Source organism: Lactuca sativa, chromosome 9 (genome assembly GCF_002870075.4).
Source record: "Lactuca sativa cultivar Salinas chromosome 9, Lsat_Salinas_v11, whole genome shotgun sequence".
Classification (NCBI taxonomy): Eukaryota; Viridiplantae; Streptophyta; class Magnoliopsida; order Asterales; family Asteraceae; genus Lactuca; species Lactuca sativa.
The window spans coordinates 166,420,506-166,439,408 of record NC_056631.2 but is presented as its reverse complement, the minus strand read 5'-3'; the positions used below and the strand labels follow the sequence as shown (position 1 = coordinate 166,439,408).

The 18,903-nt window shown below is 32.9% G+C and overlaps 4 protein-coding genes across 4 annotated transcripts; all 4 read left to right on the top strand.

Annotated features, from left to right (window-relative positions):
• The first annotated feature begins 715 nt into the window (after positions 1–715).
• Positions 716–1,485, top strand: LOC128129168 (toll/interleukin-1 receptor-like protein). The gene is made up of 2 exons (XM_052767832.1): positions 716–814; positions 1,168–1,485. The coding sequence occupies exons 1-2, from the start codon at positions 716–718 to the stop codon at positions 1,483–1,485; spliced, it is 417 nt and encodes a 138-aa protein (XP_052623792.1).
• Positions 1,486–2,007: 522 nt separating this feature from the next.
• Positions 2,008–2,712, top strand: LOC111889684 (TMV resistance protein N-like). Its single transcript, XM_023885825.1, has 2 exons — positions 2,008–2,319; positions 2,365–2,712. Exons 1-2 carry the CDS (start codon positions 2,008–2,010, stop codon positions 2,710–2,712), a joined length of 660 nt encoding a protein of 219 aa, XP_023741593.1.
• Positions 2,713–12,177: 9,465 nt separating this feature from the next.
• On the top strand, positions 12,178–13,747 carry LOC111889683 (TMV resistance protein N). Its single transcript, XM_042898465.2, has 3 exons — positions 12,178–12,256; positions 12,298–12,389; positions 12,730–13,747. Exons 1-3 carry the CDS (start codon positions 12,178–12,180, stop codon positions 13,483–13,485), a joined length of 927 nt encoding a protein of 308 aa, XP_042754399.1. The 3' UTR covers positions 13,486–13,747.
• LOC111889682 (disease resistance protein RUN1) lies at positions 13,557–15,391 on the top strand. The gene is made up of 4 exons (XM_023885823.1): positions 13,557–13,658; positions 13,749–13,884; positions 13,939–14,090; positions 14,186–15,391. The coding sequence occupies exons 1-4, from the start codon at positions 13,557–13,559 to the stop codon at positions 15,389–15,391; spliced, it is 1,596 nt and encodes a 531-aa protein (XP_023741591.1).
• The last annotated feature ends 3,512 nt before the right edge of the window (positions 15,392–18,903 follow it).

Genomic DNA, 18,903 nt, shown 5'->3' with positions numbered 1-18,903 from the left:
TGGTTGTTCTGTGATTCGTTATGAGATAGCATGATATGTGTATGGTATATGTGGTTGGTATTTTGGGGGTATCTCACTAAGCTTTCGGGCTTACAGTTGTGGTTTAATGTTTTTCAGGTTCTTCAGGAGACCGTGGCAAGGCAAAGGCATGATCGTACCGCTCCTCATGATTTTGTAGTAATGTGATTCTGGGAATACTCTAAATGATTTGTATTGAAAACCTTTTTGTAATAATTTAATGGAATCAGGTTGTTTTTGAAAATTTTAAATTGGTTGGATTTTTCGGTCGTTACAGGAAGCTTTTCAAAAGTACCTTATTTAGCTTCTCCCCACCACAGTAAGCTGATTTTTAATATTTCCTATCCAAACACTTAAACTTAGCTTATAGCTGTGAGGATAAGTAATAAACTATAAAGTCTCTTTTTTTTTCCATCCATACACCCTCCTAATTATGATGGTTCTCTGATGAGTTAAAGTAATGGAGCATTAGTGAAAGATCAATTTCGTTTTCCCAAAGGTTTCTTAAATGTTGAGTTTATCGTCCGTGACAATCCAATCACTCTTATGGTCACAATGGTTTTCATTCTTATCGTATTGTTTTCAATTGATCATCACAAAGCATCCATTGTGTTTTCATCGCCCGTAGAGAAGAATCAGAGTGACGATGGTCACGAGAGGGGGAAAGGAGAATCGGTGGGGCTACGACGAGGCAACGATGTGTGTGATCTTGAACCCACCTCTCCTTTCTTCTCCGTTATTAGGAATCTCATTCGAGACATTCGTGATGGCTATAGTGAAGGGAGGGGGAAACAAGGTTTTTGGAGAGAAGCGGCTGTGAAAGGAGTTGAAACAAATTAAATAAGCTATTTGATGCTTATTGCATATTGCCATCAAAAATTATGTTACATTGCCCCGTAGAAACAAGTAAGTTGCCCAATTTCCATTCTTTTTCTTCCTTTTAAGCTAAGAATCTTATCCTCTTCTTTGACCTAGCAAGTGGCTTTTGTTTATACACCTATTCCCATATACTTTTTGTACAAACCGATAACGTTCACATAACCAGTGCTAGAACCAAATCTTCATAAATAACACTATCGAGGTTGTTTAATTCATCTCATCAAATTTTCTTTACAATTTCACTACAAAAAAGGTTTTATATTAATATAGGATCCTTCAAGCATACCTTCAATGACATTTTCTTCAACTTCATCCATTCCTAGGAGCTTTAAGTACGATGTGCTTCTGAGTTTTAGAGATGAAGACACTCGCACCAACTTCATCGATCATCTTTATTCTTCTCTTCAGATGAAAAGCATTTACACTTACAAGGAAGATGAGAGAACTAATAAAGAGAAAAGGATCAATGATGAGCTCATCAGATCCATTGAAGACTCAAGATTCTACATCATTATTTTCTCAAAGAACTATGCATCTTCTTCTTGGTGTTTGGATGAGCTTGTGAAGATAATGGAGTGTGACAAATAGAGTGGACATATTGCTTACCCTGTCTTGTGTGATGTGGTACCCTCTGAAGTCCGCAATCAGAGTGGGGCATTTAGAGAGACCTTTTCCAAACATGAAAAGGAAGAGGCTGTTGGAAAATGGAGAGAAGCTATGTAAGAAGTAGTTGATCTGGCTCGGGTAGGAACTGAAGAAAACCGATGATGGGTAATTCCTTCATCGTATCTCTACAATATTTTTTGATTGTGTGTTTTTTTCCTCTAAACTACATTTTAAACGGTTATCCATGGCATCTCATGTTGCACGGTGAAATTAACTCAAACTCTAGTCTTATCGAAAAAGTAAACATAAAATATGACTATATTACTGTTATTACTTCATATAGGTTATAAATCTAAAAGTTAAGATTCATGTCAGATACTAATTAAGTTAATTGAGTGTTATTTAAAACACCGACATGAATCTAAGTTCATCAAAAGAATCGTGGAAGATGTTTCATTATAGTTACATTCCATCGATTTCCGCATTGATGAAAAGTTACTAGGCATGGAGACCCGGATCAAAGATATTGTATCATATTTAGAAACTGCTTCTGATGATGTTTGCATGATCGGGATCTGGAGGATAGGAGGTGGTGGGAAGATAACTTTGGCCAGAGCCATTTTTGATCAAATTTCCTTTCAATTTGAAGGGAAAAGTTTTATTGAGAATGTCAGAGAAGTTTCAAGTGTGCCTTTGTCCGGTTTAAAGTTGTTGCGAAAGCAAGTCCTTTCACACATCTTATACGATCAAGGCATCAACATAAGCAGTGTTTCCGAAGGGAAAAACATGTTGTGGAGGATGATGCGTGCTAGAAAGGTTCTTCTTGTTCTACATGACATGGATCATATGGACCAACTTTAGGCGTTGTCTGGTGAGCGTAATTGGTTTAAATCAGGTAGTACAATTATCATTACAACAAGAGATAAGCAAGTGTTGGTAGCACACGGAGTGAAGTTGATTCACAATGTCAATTTGTTGTCGGATAAGGAAGCAACTTGTCTCTTCAGTAAGTACGTATATGGGAGAGAAATTCCAATTCAAGGGTATGAAGAGCTATTAACACAAGTTGTACATTATGTTCTTGGTCTTCCCTTAACGATCATAGTTTTGGGTTTGTTTCTCTGTGCTAAAGATGAGGTTGAATGGATAGATGCCTTAGAAAGGCTTAAAACAATTCCGCTAATGGAAACTCAAAAAAATTGGAATTAAGCTATACCGACCTAGAGCAGGATTATTAGGAAATATTCTTAGATGTTGCATGCGTATGGAAAGGTCATACGAAAAACCATGTAATCCTAGCACTTGAAAGTTGTGGATTTCATGCTAGAAATGGTTTTAGAGTAGCAAAAATCTCTCATAACCATTTATACGAGTTATAATTACAAGCGTGTGGGCATGCATGACCATTTAGTAGAAATGGGTAGGAATATTGTTCGTTATTCACACCCCGATATGCCTTACAAACATAGTCGATTGTGGATGGAAGACGAGATTGAAGATATATTCGTTAATGACCTGGTAAGCATCAGGTTTTATTTGTAATTTATAGAAAACTAATTCATTTCCATTTGTTACGACATAAGTTTTATGGTGGATGGTTTTGACTTACAGGGTACTGAAGCAACAATATATATACATTTCAACATATCCAAATTCGATGCGAAAATCGTTTTGAAATGTCTTCAAAAAGATGAAGGAACTTAGATTTCTTCGTGTTTCTCTTAATTGGACTGATTCAACTAAAACTCTTATTGGTTTGAGTAAATGTAATTGTTTTTGTTGGAATCTGAAATTTGATGATTTCAGCCCATACTTTCCAGATTCTCTAAGATATCTATGTTGGTATAGATACCCTTTTAGATCATTACCCAAAACATTTCAAGCAAATCATCTTGTTACACTCATCATCATTGGCAGCAAATTTTATTACCAAATTACCAAAGATTGCTAAACAAAATGATAGCATTTGGGTAACCATCGACCGCCTGACTAAGAGTGCACATTTTCTCGCCATGCGTCAAAAGACTCGAATGGAGAAATACGCACAAGTATACTTGGATGAAATTGTTGCAAGACATGGTGTGCCACTAAAGATCATTACCGATGGTAATACTCGCTTCACTTCTCATTTTTGGGCGAGTATGCAACGTGAATTGGGATCTCAAGTTGCTCTCAGTACAACTTATCATCCCCAGACAGACGATCAGACGGAGAGAACGATCCAAACAGTAGAAGATATCCTTCATGCATGTGAAGCACTATATAATAACAGTTATCACGTTTCTATCAAAATGCCACCATATGAAGCACTATATGGATGTAAATGTCGTATGCCATTAGGTTGGCGAGATATAGGACAGAAAATCCTTGGAGGCCCTGAAATGAATCAAGACACCACCAATAAGATTCAAATCGTACAAGAAAGGATGAAAGCAGCCCAGGATTAACATAAGTCCTATGCAAAAAAGAGAAGACGACCCATAGAATTCCAGGTGGGTGATTTGTAATGCTAAAAGTATCCCCATGGAAAGGCATTATGCGATTTGGGAAGAAAGGAAAACTAAGTCCTAGATTTGTTAGTCCTTTCAAAATCATCCAGAGAATTGGTAAACAAGCATATCGCTTGGAATTGCCAGAAGATTTGATAGGTATTCATGATGTGTTTCATGTGAGTTATCTGCATAAATGATTAAGCATATATGATGAAACGGTCCCGTCATCTGAGGTGAAACTGGATAATAAGTTAACATATGTGGAAGATCCTGAAGAGATCGTAAACGAAAGAACAACTAATCTAGGTAATAAAGAAGTGGAGTTGGTGCTTGTCAAGTGGAAAGACCATCGATGCCCAAATTATACTTGGGAAAATAAGAATGAGATAAGAGCAAAATATCCCTATTTGTTTTAATCGCTGTAATTTCCGGGACGAAATCCTCAAAAGGAGGAGGTATATGTAACATACACGTTCAGTTATCGTGTTTTGTAGTTTAAAAATAAATAATATTATGAAATATTATATGATATTGAACATTGAGTTCTAATAGATGGTTGTTACTAGAAATGAAGTAAAACTATGTTTAGAATCACTCGAAAAATATTGGAAGTCTTATGAGATTCCAATCAAATGTCAAATATTGAAATTTCACGAAAATATAAAATTTGAAAAAAATAAAATTTAATTATTGAAAGTTGTAAAGAATCTCATTAGAAACATTTATGCGAAAATCTCATCGAAATACGAGTTATAACGAAGAAGTTATGACCAATCGAAGATCCGCGACAAAAACCGACAAACACTATTTAGCGTAAAAAGTGAGTTTTCGATGAACTACTTTTTAGCCTTAGTGATCTAAATAAAAGTCGTAGAACTCGTTAAACTGAGAATTTTCATAAAAGAACGTCCAAATCTGACTTCATATGAGGAAGTTATGATTTTTCTATGTTTCGGAATAGCAGTAGACAGCTAAAAACTCGAAATAAAGATCGAGTGATTTTTAGCCGATGCAAACTAAATGAGAATCGAAGGTCTCGTCAATAGTAGTACAATGGTAAAAAGACAAATGAAAACGGACATCGAATGAAGAAGTTATGATTTTTTAACGGACTTTTCCTATCCTGGCCTGTTAAAAATATAATAATAATAATAAATTCAAAATTAGCCGACGAAATTTTTAACGGCCTTTTCCTATCCCGGCCTGTTATGGATTTTTGAAGTTTGGGACACAAAAACCGAGAAAATCACAAAATCCAAGAAGTTTCGTATGGCCAGGGTTCGGCCATGTCACCCTCGCCCGCAAAGTCCCCTTGTCCAATCTGATGATTCATCCGAAGGGGAGGTCCAACCGGAGTCCGACGCGTGTCCTAGCCACGCCATGTCCGAAGCAAGCTGCCTCCGGTTCCGACGCGTGTGCTGCCTTCGTATCCGACGCCTGGCCCTCGCATCTCCTGTCGCGTATCACCCCGTGTCTTGGTCTCGGACTCGCCACCTGCCCCTCGCCTGCGAAGCTACCGCGTCGCTTCTCCTCGTCCCTCCGTATCTGAGCCTTGCCCTATAAATAGTAGGGTGTGAACCCTCCCGGCTAATGTTAGAAAATTTCATACTTTTCACTCCTAAACCCATTTTAAGCCATTCAAACTTCCCCCGAAGCCTCGGGATCATACCCAACACCCGAAGAACGTCCCAAAGTGTCCGAAGACCCTAAGAAATTTATCTTTTTGGTTTGAAGTTCAACCCTCACAAGGCCCGGTTTTCATCGAAGAAAGTTAATAATAGTAACGAAGTGCTGCCCAAATTAATATTTTAACCCCTAGTTAATTCACAGTGGGTTCAATATATAGGAACAATTGTATGTTATGTGTTATATGTGTTGTGTGCTTTTCTGTGTTATTATTTCATGATATTTTGGTAGCGAAAGTTGTACCCTTGACCATGTGATCAGTGAAATGACTAGTATCACAGTGGTATTGGTATGTTGCCTCTGGCCGTGTAGAGCATGTCTCGTAAGAGAATGGCTTCTATCCCTATGGCATTGGCAGAAGGTTAAATAGGGCTGAAAGCCTGAAATCTACCAAAATATTTAATCAGAAAGTGCATGTCTTTTGTGCCATTTAGGCTGAAGCTTTATTGATGTATATCAAGTATGAAAATTATTATGTCTCATTGATTGTATATCTTTGAATCAAATCATTGATTGATATGAAAAGGTTGTCACATGATTCACATATGCCTTTAGTATTCCTTTTTCTCTTTGCTTCTGTCATATATATATATATATATATATATATATATATATATATATATATATATGACATAACGTTATATTTTATCTATTATTGAACTCACTAAGCGTCACCGCTTATCCCTCTCGGTACTTAACCATTGTAGGTAATAAGGATCCAGTATATACATATACTGTCAGAAGATTTTGAATAGATAATACTATTACTTTTGTAATTAGTGTTCATGTATGTATAATAACTAAAATATCCTGGGTAGTTATGTAATATATAACACTTTGTAATAGTCTAAATAGTCCGTTTGTATCTAGTCTTTTGTAATCAAATTGTCAATATAAAATATTATTTATAAATATGCATGTAGCATGTTTTGGAATAATATGATGTAGTTTTAAGTTTTATTGAAAGTGGTTCCTTCAATCATATGAAAGTGTGAGTCTTTCATAAAAATCCGAAACCAGATAACCAAATCGAACCAAATGATGTTTGGTTTATTTGGTTCGGGTTAACCGGTTATTTGGTTAATTCAGTTTGGTTAACCGAATAAGAATACTTTATTTGGTTTGGTTTTGGTTGAATTATTATTGTTTTTGTTCAACCAAAAAACCGAATAAGCTATTTAATTTATATATATTTATAGTTTATATCTATAAATTAACATTTTATATTTAAATCGATGGATTTGTTGTTAAAAAAGATTTTGATAACTCATTATTTAATTATTAACCATTATAAGTTTATATATTGCTTATGTATTGTATTAAAAAAACAACTAATTAGCCAAATGTTAATTAATGTTTGGTCATTTCATTCTTCTTCATATACCAGTAAAGATATATTAATTCGTTTCTACAACTTGTATGACTACGTTGAAACTTCAAGACAAAATATTGTTAAAATATGTGATGTATTAATGTATTTATTTATTTCATTTGGTAAAAGTTTAGTAGGTTCTTTTTTCTTTTAGTTTAATATTTATTTTATGGTAAATAGCACACAAAAGACACTAAGTTCACACCAAAATTCTACTTTGACACTATGTTTTTTTTTGTATCAAATTTGACACTATGTTTTCAAATTGTTACAATTCTGACAACTTGACCGGTCAACTCGGTTACCTGCTGGCATGGCATGATGACGTGTCAGTTTTAATGACGTGGCATGCTGACGTAGGGGTGGGCATTTGGATCGGACCGGATCGGACCGACTCTTAAACCGGACCGGTTATGGAGAATATTGTGGACCATGGAACAGATTGGATGAGTCGTGTCCGTGTCTGTGTCCATGTCTGTGTCCGGGTCCAGGTTCGGGTTTTTCGGTTCTTGGATGGACCGGTAACAATTTAACACAAACATACATATATTGTCATCTAAATCTAACATGTTTACAAACTAACATATATATCAAGTTTACCAATGAATGCCTGTGGAGGTCAATGATGGTTCCATATACCCGATTATTTTTTTTAAATTCATGTAACAAAAAAAGTGATTTGGTGGTACGATTAAGTAAAACCGCAAAGTACATAAAACTGTTCATCTTGTTGAAGGCACTACAATACTTGTCGTATTTCGTCTTCATGTCCTTTACCATTTTGATAAACATTGGTTTGGTTAACCACTTTCTTAGATGTATGTCCACATCAAAGACTTCCCGGATAAAAAGATTTACTAAAGGTTTTGATGTAGCTGAAACAAGCTCTGTTTTTATCTTGAAATTTTCAAAGAAGTTCACTATATCCATTACAATTTTGAAGTCAGAATTTTTTGGTACTCTATCAAGATCCCTATCATATGATTTATCTGTCAAAAGATACATAAAAATTCAGAATTACAGTCTAAAATAATTGTTGAAAATTTGAAATATTTCAGCTTTGATATCCTAACTTTGATTGATTGTAATTCATTGAATATAACACCAAAAACAACAAAAATATAGTTTAAAATCATCTAAAAACTCTAAATTACATGATGGAAGAAACCGCATGTCAATCCGACTTAAAACAAATGAGATATGCTTGTTTAACGAGTTAAACAGAATACAAAAGTTTAAATTTTTTACTGAAAACCTGAAATATTTCAGCTTTGATATCTCATCTTTGAAGGACTGTAACTCATCTAATATAACACCAAAACAATAAAAGTATAGTCTAAAATCATCTACAAACTCTAAATTACACGTGAGAAAAAACCACGTGTCGATCCAACTTAAAACGAATGAGATATGCTTATGTAAAGAATTTCACAGAATACAAAATTTTAAATTTTCTTGCTGAAAAGCTTAAATATTTCAGTTTTGATATCTCATCTTTGAATGATTGTAACTCATTGAATATAACATAAAAAAACAACAAAATTATAGTCTAAAATAATCAATGAACTCTAAATTACACGTTGTAAAAAAATCGCATGTCAATCTAACTTAAAACAAATGAGATATGCTTGTTTAAAAAATTTCACGGAATACAAAAGTTTAAATTTCTTGTTGAAAAGCTAAAATATTTCAACTTTGATATCTCATCTTTAAATGATTATAACTCATCGAATATAACACCAAAAATACAAAATTATAATCAAAAATCATCTACAAACTCTAAGTTATATGTTGAAAAAAATCACATGTCAATTTGACTTAAAACGAATTAGATATGTTTTTTTAAAAAATTTCACAAAATACAATTTAAAAATAAAATAAGTCGGTCCATAACCAGTTTTTACTCGGAACCGGCCGCTCCGGACCGGTAAAAAAATTGGACCAGCTCTATATCCTAGAACTGAGAACCGGCCTAGGGGTCCAAAAAAAACGGTCTGTTCCACGGGTCTAAATGCTAACCCCTATGCCGATGTGTCAAAATTGAATTATTTTTTTTCCATAAAAAACACTAAGTTTAATTTTTTTTTTTTTGATTTTGACACTAAGTTTAATTTTTTCTTTCAGTTTTAACACTTTGTTTTTTTTGTTCTAAATCAAATATTATTTTTTTCAATTTTGTTCAGTTTTAACCATTTTCCATTTGAAGCCGTATAAATATATTTTTTTATTACATTTTAAACATATAAAAACAGTTTTTCGTTTAGAAACCACATTTTTGTATAAATATGATCTTTCATTTTTTTTTTCAAAACATAATATGTAAATATGCATTAGTTATATATATTATTAGAACCAAACTAAACATAAGCTTCAAATAAGATGTAAAAATTTCACGGGTTGCAAACTTGACATCTGGATCTTGATTGATTACACGCCTCCAAGCCTTCAAAGTTCAAACTCATTTTAAAATTAAATATTTAATATAAAATACCATTTTTATATAACTATAAAATTATGGTTTTAATGTAAAAAAAATTGAAAAACCATATTTATACAAAAATATGGGTTTGAAACGAAAAAAATATTTTTATATGATTTAAAATGTAAAAAAAAATATATATTTATACGGTTTCAAATGAAAAATATCAAAATTTAACAAAATTAGAAAAATAATATTTGATTTAGAAAAAAAAAAAAAAAAAAAAAAAAAAAAAAAAAAAACAACGTGTCAAAATTGAAAGAAAAAAAAATTAAACTTAATATCAAACCAAACCGAATTAACCAAAACCAATTAAACATTTGGTTTGAAATGGTTACTTTTAGGGATATCTTCAGAAAAATCCTGATATTTTGGGTAAATTTTTAATAAAGTCCTAAATTTTATTTTTTGAATAAAAAAATCTTGACTTTTTCACCTTTTGAATAGAAAAGGCCAAGAAACCGGTTAATTTATTCACTTTAGTCATTTTTGACATGTTCAGCAGATCATGAGACCAAATTGTTAATTTTTCGAAAATAAAGGGATTTTTTTGTAGATTTCGTCAAAAATTTTATATAATGTATAAACATATTTTTTACATATCTATATCTATTTTTACGTATTTTTGTATTTTTTATATTTTTATAAGTATATATTTACGTATTTCTATGTATTTTAAATGTATAAACGTATTTTTTTACTTATTTATATTTATTTTTAACCATTTTACATATTTTTTTTTATGTATTTTTATGTGTTATTTTCTATATATTATGTATTTTTATATATTTTTATGTATTTATGTATTTTTAAATCTTTTTATATAGATGTTTATGTATTTTAAGTGTATAAACGTATTTTTTACGTATCTATATCTATTTTTAAGTATTTTACATATCTTTTATGTATTATGTATTTATATATTTTTTTTAAAGTTTTTTATATAGATGTTTTTGTATATTTATGTATTTTAAATGTATAAATGTATTGTTTTACGTATTTATATGTATTTTTTTAAGTACTTTACATGTTTTTTTTTTGTGTATTTTTATGTGTTTTTTATGTATTATGTATTTATATATATATATATATATATATATATATATATATATATATATATATTTGCGTATTTATGTATTTTTTTAGTTTTCTTATATAGATGTTTATGTATTTTTATGTACATTAAATGTTAAAGTGTATTATTTTTACATAAAAATATATAAACACGTATAAATAATACATTTAAACATTTAATATACATAAAAATCTATATAAGAAAACTAAAAAAAATACATAAATACGCAAAAATACATATAAATACATAATACATAAAAAAACACAAAAAATATGTAAAATAGTTAAAAAAAAAATACATATAAATACTTAAAACAATACGTCTATACATTTAAATTATATAAATATACCAAAATATCTATATAAAACACTTAAAGGAATACATAAATACGTAATACATAAAAAATATGTAAAATACTTAAAAATAGATGTAAATACATAAAAAATACGTTGATACATTTAAAATACATAGAATCTATATAAAAAGCTTAAAAATATATAAATACGTAAAAATACATAATATATAAAAAATTACACATAAAAATACATAAAAAAAATGTAAAATGGTCTAAAATACATATAAATAAGTAAAAAATACGTTTATATATTTAAAAAACATAAAAATACGTAAATGTATACATATAAAAACATAAAAAATACACAAATACGTAAAAATTGATATAGATATTTAAAAAAAAATATGTTTATGCATCATATAAAATTTTTGACGAAGTCTGCAAAAAAGTCTCGTTATTTTCGAAAAATTAACAATTGGTCTCATGACCTGCTGAACAGGTTAAAAAGGGTTAAAGTGAATAAATTAGTCGGTTTTTTAGGCTTTTCTATTCAAAAAATGAAAAAGTCAGGATTTTTTTATTCAAAAAATAAAATTTAAAACTTTATTAAAATTTTGCCCAAAATATTGACGAATATTTTACAATCAAAATAAGTCAAAATATAATTACGACAATCGGTCAAAATAGAAGTCTACTTCACTTCATCGATTTCTCTCTGCGACACCAGCCCCAAATCGTTAGTCTAACAGCAAAGAGGTAAACAACCCCAATTCTTCCCCAAATTATCAATCATTCTCTCGTAAAAAATAATAAAATAAAATAAAATAAAAAAATCTAACCTACTTTTATATATATAGTCCGTCGATCTCTCAATCTCTTACTTTGTTATTTCTAATACTATGTTTATGTACTATGTCGAAAGTCTGTTTTAATTTTTAAAGGATTAACTTTTCTATGGTTAATTAAGTTTTTATAGTCTGTTGTTTTTGCAATAAAGAAAATGATCTCTTTAATTACGTGAGACTGGATACGCATATGTGAAAGGGCTGCGACAGAAGGGCATGTATTTATTTGATTTTCAAGACTGATCAATTTTTTTTAGTTGTTTGGTGTGGTGAGGTTTTAGGGTCATGCTTATTGGTTGTATTTGTGTAATACTAGTCATATAACCATTGTTTGGTCATAAAACCATTGTCTTCCTATATTCAATTCATCTCATATACTTTCCTTTACAGATATTTGATTATACAGGATCCTTCAGTCACACCAATAGCAATGGCGTCTTCTTCAACTTCATCCGTTCAAAAGAGCTTTAAATATGATGTGTTTTTGAGTTTTAGAGGTGAAGATACTCGTAAGAACTTCATTGATCATCTTTATCATGCTCTTTAGTAGGCATGGAGACTCGGATTGACAATTTTTTATCATCTTTAGAATATGCTTCTAATGATTTTTGCATGATCGGCATCTGGGGGATGTTGGATCAGGTCCCACTCTTCTCACTCACAAACTAAAGAAAATACCCTGTGTTTGATTAATATATATGAGAAATATATAGATAAAAAAAGCAATTGTGACTCAAAAAAAAACTACACTATAATCAGAAAATAAAAGGCTTTAAATAGCCTGCACATACCAATCGGAAGTAAAACAAAACAATCTAGAACCTAGCTACTACTCCTAGATAATAGGACACATTCAATGACCAAGTATAGCACGTCCATTTCCTAAATACTTAGTCAAATATCCCTTATTCAAACTAAAACCCCACACTTGACCCAACAACACAACCCGACTTGAACCATCAAGATTATCTAAACCCAACAGCGGATAGGAGGTGGTGGGAAGACAACATTGGCCAGAGCTGTTTTTAATAAGATATCTTTTCAGTTCGAAGGAAAAAGCTTCATTGAGAATGTCAGAGAAGTTTCAAATGATTCTTTGTCCGATTTGAAGTTGTTGCAGAAGCGGGTCCTTTCAGATGTTTTAAATGATCAATACATTAAAGTAGGCAGTGAAAATGAGGGGAAAAATATGATGTCATGGATGATGTGTGGTAGAAAGGTTATTCTTGTTCTAGATGATGTGGATCATGTAGATCAGCTTGAGGCGTTAGCCGGTAAACATAGTTGGTTTAAGCCAGCAAGCATAATTATCATTACAACAAGAGAACAACAAGTGCTTTTAGCACATGAAGTAAAGATTCACAATCTCAATCTGTTATCGGATAAGGAAGCAATCTGCCTATTTGGTAGATATGCATTTGGGAAAGAGATTCCAATTCAAGGGTATGAGGAGCTATCAGGACAAGTTGTATGTTATGCTGCTGGTCTTCCATTGACAATCAAAGTTTTGGGTTCATTTCTCTGTGGTAAAAGTAAGCCTGAATGGGTAGATACCCTAGCCAGGCTAAAAACAATCCCGTTAGAGGAAACTCAGAAGAAGTTGGAATTAAGCTATTTCGGTTTGGATGACGATCACAAGGAAATATTCCTAGATATTGCAACCATATTAAAAGGTCAGTGGAAAAATCAGGAATCCAAGCACTTGAAAGCTGTGGATTTTATGCTAGAATTGGTTTAAGAGTTCTTGAGCAAAAGTCTCTCATAACTATTGATGGTGAGCATGTGGGCATGCATGACCATTTATAAGAAATGGGCAGGAATATTGTTCGTCGTTCACACCCCGATATGCCTAACAAACATAGCCGATTGTGGAATAGAAAGGAAATTGAAGATATATTGGCTAATTACATGGTAAGGCTCAGATTTATTTGTAAGTTGGAGAAACTAACACATTTTCATTTGTTACAAACAAGTTTCATGGTGATTGCTTTTCTATTACAGGGCACAGAAGCAACAAGATGTATGAAATTCTACTATAGGGGACTGGATCCACAAATCATTATGAAAGGTCTTAGAAAGATGAAGGAACTTCGGGTTCTTAATGTGGCTGATGAAGAAAATTACTTGAATCTGAAAAGTAATAAATTAAATGCTTCCAAAGTTCTATAGTGTAATTGGAAATTTAATAAAGTTAGCCTATACTTTCCGAATGTTTTAAGATACCTACGTTGGCACAAGTACCCCTTTGGATCTTTACCCAAATCATTTCAAGCAAATAACCTTGTTGCACTTGAGATGACGTACAGTGATATCGTACAACTGTGGGAAAGGGGAGAAAAAAAGGTATTGTTTTGCATGAACTATGATTCATTATAATGCTATACATCCATTACTTTGTTAATATACCGATATTCAATTTGTTATTTTGCATATGTTAGGTTCTTAACAAGCTCAGATTCCTTGACCTCAGTGCTCCAAAGTTGAGGTCTCTTGACCTCGAGTTGACTCCAAATCTTGAGACATTGATGATGGAGCCTGGTGATTTGGTAGAACTTTACATGCCCGGTAGATGTTTAAAACTCAGATCCCTTGAACTTAATCGTGTAAAGTTGAGGACGCTTGACTTTGGGTTGACTCCAAATCTCGAGAATTTGATACTTGAAGATTGTGATTTGGTAGAACTTCAAATGCCCGATAGATGTCGAAATCTCACATTCCTATCAATCATTAATTCAAACCTCAGGACCCTTGACCTTGGGCGGATTCCGAATCTCGAGTATTTAAGTGTTTTCCACTGTAATGATTTGGAAGAACTTCACATGGCCTATGAATATTTAAAGCTTAGATCCCTCCACCTTACTGGTTTAAAGCTGAGGACCCTTGACCTTGAGCCGAGTCCAAATCTAGAGAGGTTGTATCTTCTAAAATGCAACAATTTGGAAGAAATTTACATCACCGAATGTCCAATACTGACATTCATCAATATTCAGTGTTCAAAGCTGAGAACCCTTGACCTCAGTCTGGTTCCCAATCTTAGTGAGTTGTGTATTTCTGAATGCAAAGCTTTGGTAAACCTTCACTTGCCCCATAGATGTCTAAATCTCAGGACCCTAAATTTCAATAATTCAAAGCTCAGGATTCTTCACGTTGGGCTCACTCCAAATCTTGAGGAGTTAGATTTTGAAAATTGTTATGATTTGGAAGAACTTTGCTTGATCGATCAATGTAAAAATCTTGTGTCCCTCAACATTTGTCAGTCAAAGTTGAGGACCCGTGACCTTGGGCTGACTCCAAATATCAAGAAGTTAGTTCTTAAAGATTGTCATAACTTGGTAGAACTTCATGCTCCCATGGGATGTCTAAAAAATCTTGTGTACTTAGACTTAAGTGGTTGTTTGAGGTTTAGATCTTTTTCATTTCACATGGAGGATGATACTTCATGTAGTGAGGATGAATCACTCGAGGTTGATTTTTTAGCTGTGATACGTTTTACCTTTGAAAGTTGCCCATTTCACCCTGAAACTCATTTGCCAGAGTATGAGTTTAAATCTTTTCATATAGAAGATTTACCTTCATTGACTAGTAGTATTGAGAAGCTTATTTCTGAAGATGTGTGTGCTTGCACAAAACTTGAGACATTTTGAAGAAGCATTTGTACAACATAAAAAAAAGCTTAAATTCAAAAGGAAGTATTCTGTAGCCACCAATAAAAGTAGATATATATAGAAAACTATTTGGTTTATATCGATCATTTCATGTAATCTGAGTGTTTTATAAATTTAGAGAACTATTTGCATGCATTGCAGGTGATCCAAGATGAACTTGAAAAGGAACTTCTTGTGTTCTCCTAACTTATCAAAATTCCAGTTTGTGTGTTTGATAACCACTCTCACGTTCTCAAGTATGGCTGTTGTCATTTTTTTCTGGATGTGAGTCAGCAATGTCACAACTAGAAATTTTGTGTCTTGTAATCGTTACATTCAAGTAAAGGTTGAATCAAAAGCTTAAAAGCATGTGTGATACTTATTTAATGACATCAAAAACTTCAATCAAATACATCATGCAAGTGCTACAAATAGTCAACAACCAATTGGAAACCTAGAAGTCCTCGTTTAAGTCCATTTTGGACTAGGACTTCCTTATTGGACCCAAATGGACCAATAAGCTTCCAATTTGACTATCATGGGCTCTAATTGGACCCACATTAATTTATTTCAACATTTTGGGCCATATTGGGCCTAGAATGAAATAAATTAAAAGTTTTGAACCATGATTAACTTAAACTAGCCCAACCAAGTGTGAAGATCATATTATATTTCTTTTAGATCAAAACTCATCCAACTTAACTTCTATATGGGCTTGAGGGCTTTAAAGCCCAAATCTTTCCTTTTCCATCCAAATTCTCAGCCCAAGGCCCAAATCCAAGAAGTGAAGAGGAAGGGTTGACTAATGCATGCCACCTCTTTATTATATGGTGGTTATCCATGCATTACCCTCCAAACCTCCATGCCATCTCATTTCTCCATGCAACTCTATCTCTCTCCTTCCCTCTTCTTGTTCGGCCGTGAGTAACACACACATACACACACCTCACAAACTCTCTCTAGATTACTCAAGAAATCCTCCTTCCTCTCCACACAAAAATCTCGAAAATTAGGAGGCTTTCAAGAGGATATTTCCACAAACTCTTCATCTAAGGTAAGGTTATGCTTGGATCTATGACTTAGATTCTTTGTTTTATCAAAACCTCTTCCTAATCCATGCAAAAATCATGATCTTGCATCGTAGAAAACTCCATAAACTCGAAAACTTCATCAAGGGGGCTAGGGTCAAAAAATCACCAAGCTTTCTTCCATCCTTCTTCAAAAACCGAATCAACATCCAAAGGTGAGCTTCATACCCCCTTGTTTTCGGTTTTTATAAGTTTTGTGGGGGAGAATACAAGCAAAGGTGTAGATCTATCATTATGTGTATGCTTTGTATGATTTCTATGCTTATATGTGTGTTTTGTATGATTATGATGTTAGATCTAGTCATGAATCACTAAAAACCGAGATATATTTTATGTTAAATGATACTAGCATAAAATATACTACTACATACAAAGTATACCAAGAAAAATAGCTAAGTGGCTTAACAACACTTACTTTGGGCTAAAAACTCATTTTTTTTGACATAAATGTTAAAAATACAAAGTTGAAGGGCCTAAAATGAAATATTTCGAAATCTGATGGGTGAGATGAGTCAAAACAGTTTCTATAATGTATTTTCTGAAAATATACTCTTTTGAAGGATTAAAAACATAAATTTCAAGCTTAATGGGCTAAAAATGACAATTTCGGCCCAATAGGGCCCATTATGCAAAATTTTCTGTTTTGGAGGGCCAAAACTGTGTTTTCTGTAAAACAGTGGACTACTAATGGTACAAGTACTTTTCAAAGGTTTAAAATGCTTTTCAAATTTAAAAAGGACCAAAGTTGCAAAAAATTTCCAATTGGGGCCAAAATTGTAAAAACTGCGAAAAAGAGGGGTTATAACCGAGAAAATTGCAATTTCAGGGACTTAAACTATTTTCAACGAAAAATATGCTGAAAAATATTAATTTCAATAATTTTTGGTGTTAAAATGTCAAGAAAAATAGTTTAAGGACTAAACCGGAAATTAATTTACCTAAAGGGGTGAAAAAGTAAATTTACAAAATAAAGAGGGGTTGTAAACAGAAAATTTTCAATGATAATTCAATACACTCGTTGTGAACAAAAACTGACACTACGACTCTTGATGAATTACAATATACAATGTCACCAACAATCGTTATCAAACGAATTGACTCGGTCTCGAATCAATAACAAATCCAAAACTACTAACACTACAACGCTCAATACACATATGGAACTCTCGGAGCTCTATACTCTCGTGGAAATTACTCAATACGTCGACGTACACTCCTTAGGCCCAAAAGTTGCAAATCATGCTTGTTGAGCCTAGCTAGCCCAATGACATGATCTTTAGGCCCAAAGGATACTTGCTTACATGTAGTTGGGTCTAATACGACTAAACCGCGTGTAAAAGGACTTTCAATGGCAAACGTGCTGCTGGTCCCCAAGGGTCCTTCGGTGCGGCTAGTAAAGTCGAGAACTCACGATTGCGGGATGGGCTTCGGGCCCTTCGCAATTGCAATGGTCTTGAACGACATAGGGAAATACCGAGGGTTTCGCACCTTCACCTTTTCTCCTCGGTCGTGGGACTACACAAGTCCGGGAGGATTGAGTTGTGTGAATAAGTGCGAGTGACGCCTAAGGGATCGCTAGTACGGTTGACAACTGGACGTTTTCATTAACGTACGTTACAACAATTCACCACCCTCTGTATACTCAATGCCTCCGGAGCTCAACGAACACCTCTAACGTAACGAAATAACAACACATAAACTAAGTAAAGCAAAGTGATAGGAAAACGTCGGGTTTTCCTAGGGTTTTCAACTAGTACACTTACGAACTACATGTCGAATTTCACAACTCGTACGCTTACACATATAGAAAACAAACAAGCATACTCACGGATCTTCACATATTTTTACGCTATACTATTTTCAGAAAATATCGGATTTTCTGGTGGTTTTCAAAGTAATACCAACATTGGATTTTAAACATTACTTATGAACTCACCAACATTTCATATGTTGACGTTTTCCAAAATACTTGTATTCTCAGGTAACAGATAAGTGAAGAAAGGACTGTACTCTATGATTGTTTTGCGGTTGTTTAAGTAACAATGAACAATGTATTTTGGGGAATGTAATATTTTGAAACAATGTAACGGATGTAAACGCTACCAGTTGTATTACTTCAATGCTCGGTGATGTATGATGTTATGTTTCATGTATATTCATTGTGATGGTATTCAATTGAGTCACAACAGCCCCTGGACGTTTCTGCCGTCTGGTTCGGGGGTGTGACAAGCAAGTAGTATGCTTATCGTTCAAAATCTACTAAAAATATCTTAATTAGTGTTTTCCATTCATTAGCTTCTGTTCCTGTAGTTTAATACACACTTTCCCCCGTTTGCATCTTCTACCAAAATGATTTAAGATATCATTTCCCATTCTCACAATGAAAAGGATCTTGTATTTTCTTAAAATAACAAAAAAGTAAAT

Bases quoted from the DNA above. Each gene is read 5' to 3' on its own strand.
- LOC128129168 (XM_052767832.1), top strand. From the start codon at position 716: ATGTGTGTGATCTTGAACCCACCTCTCCTTTCTTCTCCGTTATTAGGA. The intron at 815-1,167 runs GTTTTTGGAGAG...ATATTAATATAG, and splicing joins TGAAGGGAGGGGGAAACAAG to GATCCTTCAAGCATACCTTC.
- LOC111889684 (XM_023885825.1), top strand. From the start codon at position 2,008: ATGGAGACCCGGATCAAAGATATTGTATCATATTTAGAAACTGCTTCT. The intron at 2,320-2,364 runs GTTCTTCTTGTT...GACCAACTTTAG, and splicing joins GGATGATGCGTGCTAGAAAG to GCGTTGTCTGGTGAGCGTAA.
- LOC111889683 (XM_042898465.2), top strand. From the start codon at position 12,178: ATGGCGTCTTCTTCAACTTCATCCGTTCAAAAGAGCTTTAAATATGAT. The intron at 12,257-12,297 runs GTAAGAACTTCA...GCTCTTTAGTAG, and splicing joins TTTTAGAGGTGAAGATACTC to GCATGGAGACTCGGATTGAC. The intron at 12,390-12,729 runs GTCCCACTCTTC...TAAACCCAACAG, and splicing joins TCTGGGGGATGTTGGATCAG to CGGATAGGAGGTGGTGGGAA.
- LOC111889682 (XM_023885823.1), top strand. From the start codon at position 13,557: ATGGGCAGGAATATTGTTCGTCGTTCACACCCCGATATGCCTAACAAA. The intron at 13,659-13,748 runs GTAAGGCTCAGA...TTTCTATTACAG, and splicing joins ATATATTGGCTAATTACATG to GGCACAGAAGCAACAAGATG. The intron at 13,885-13,938 runs GTAATAAATTAA...AATTTAATAAAG, and splicing joins AAATTACTTGAATCTGAAAA to TTAGCCTATACTTTCCGAAT.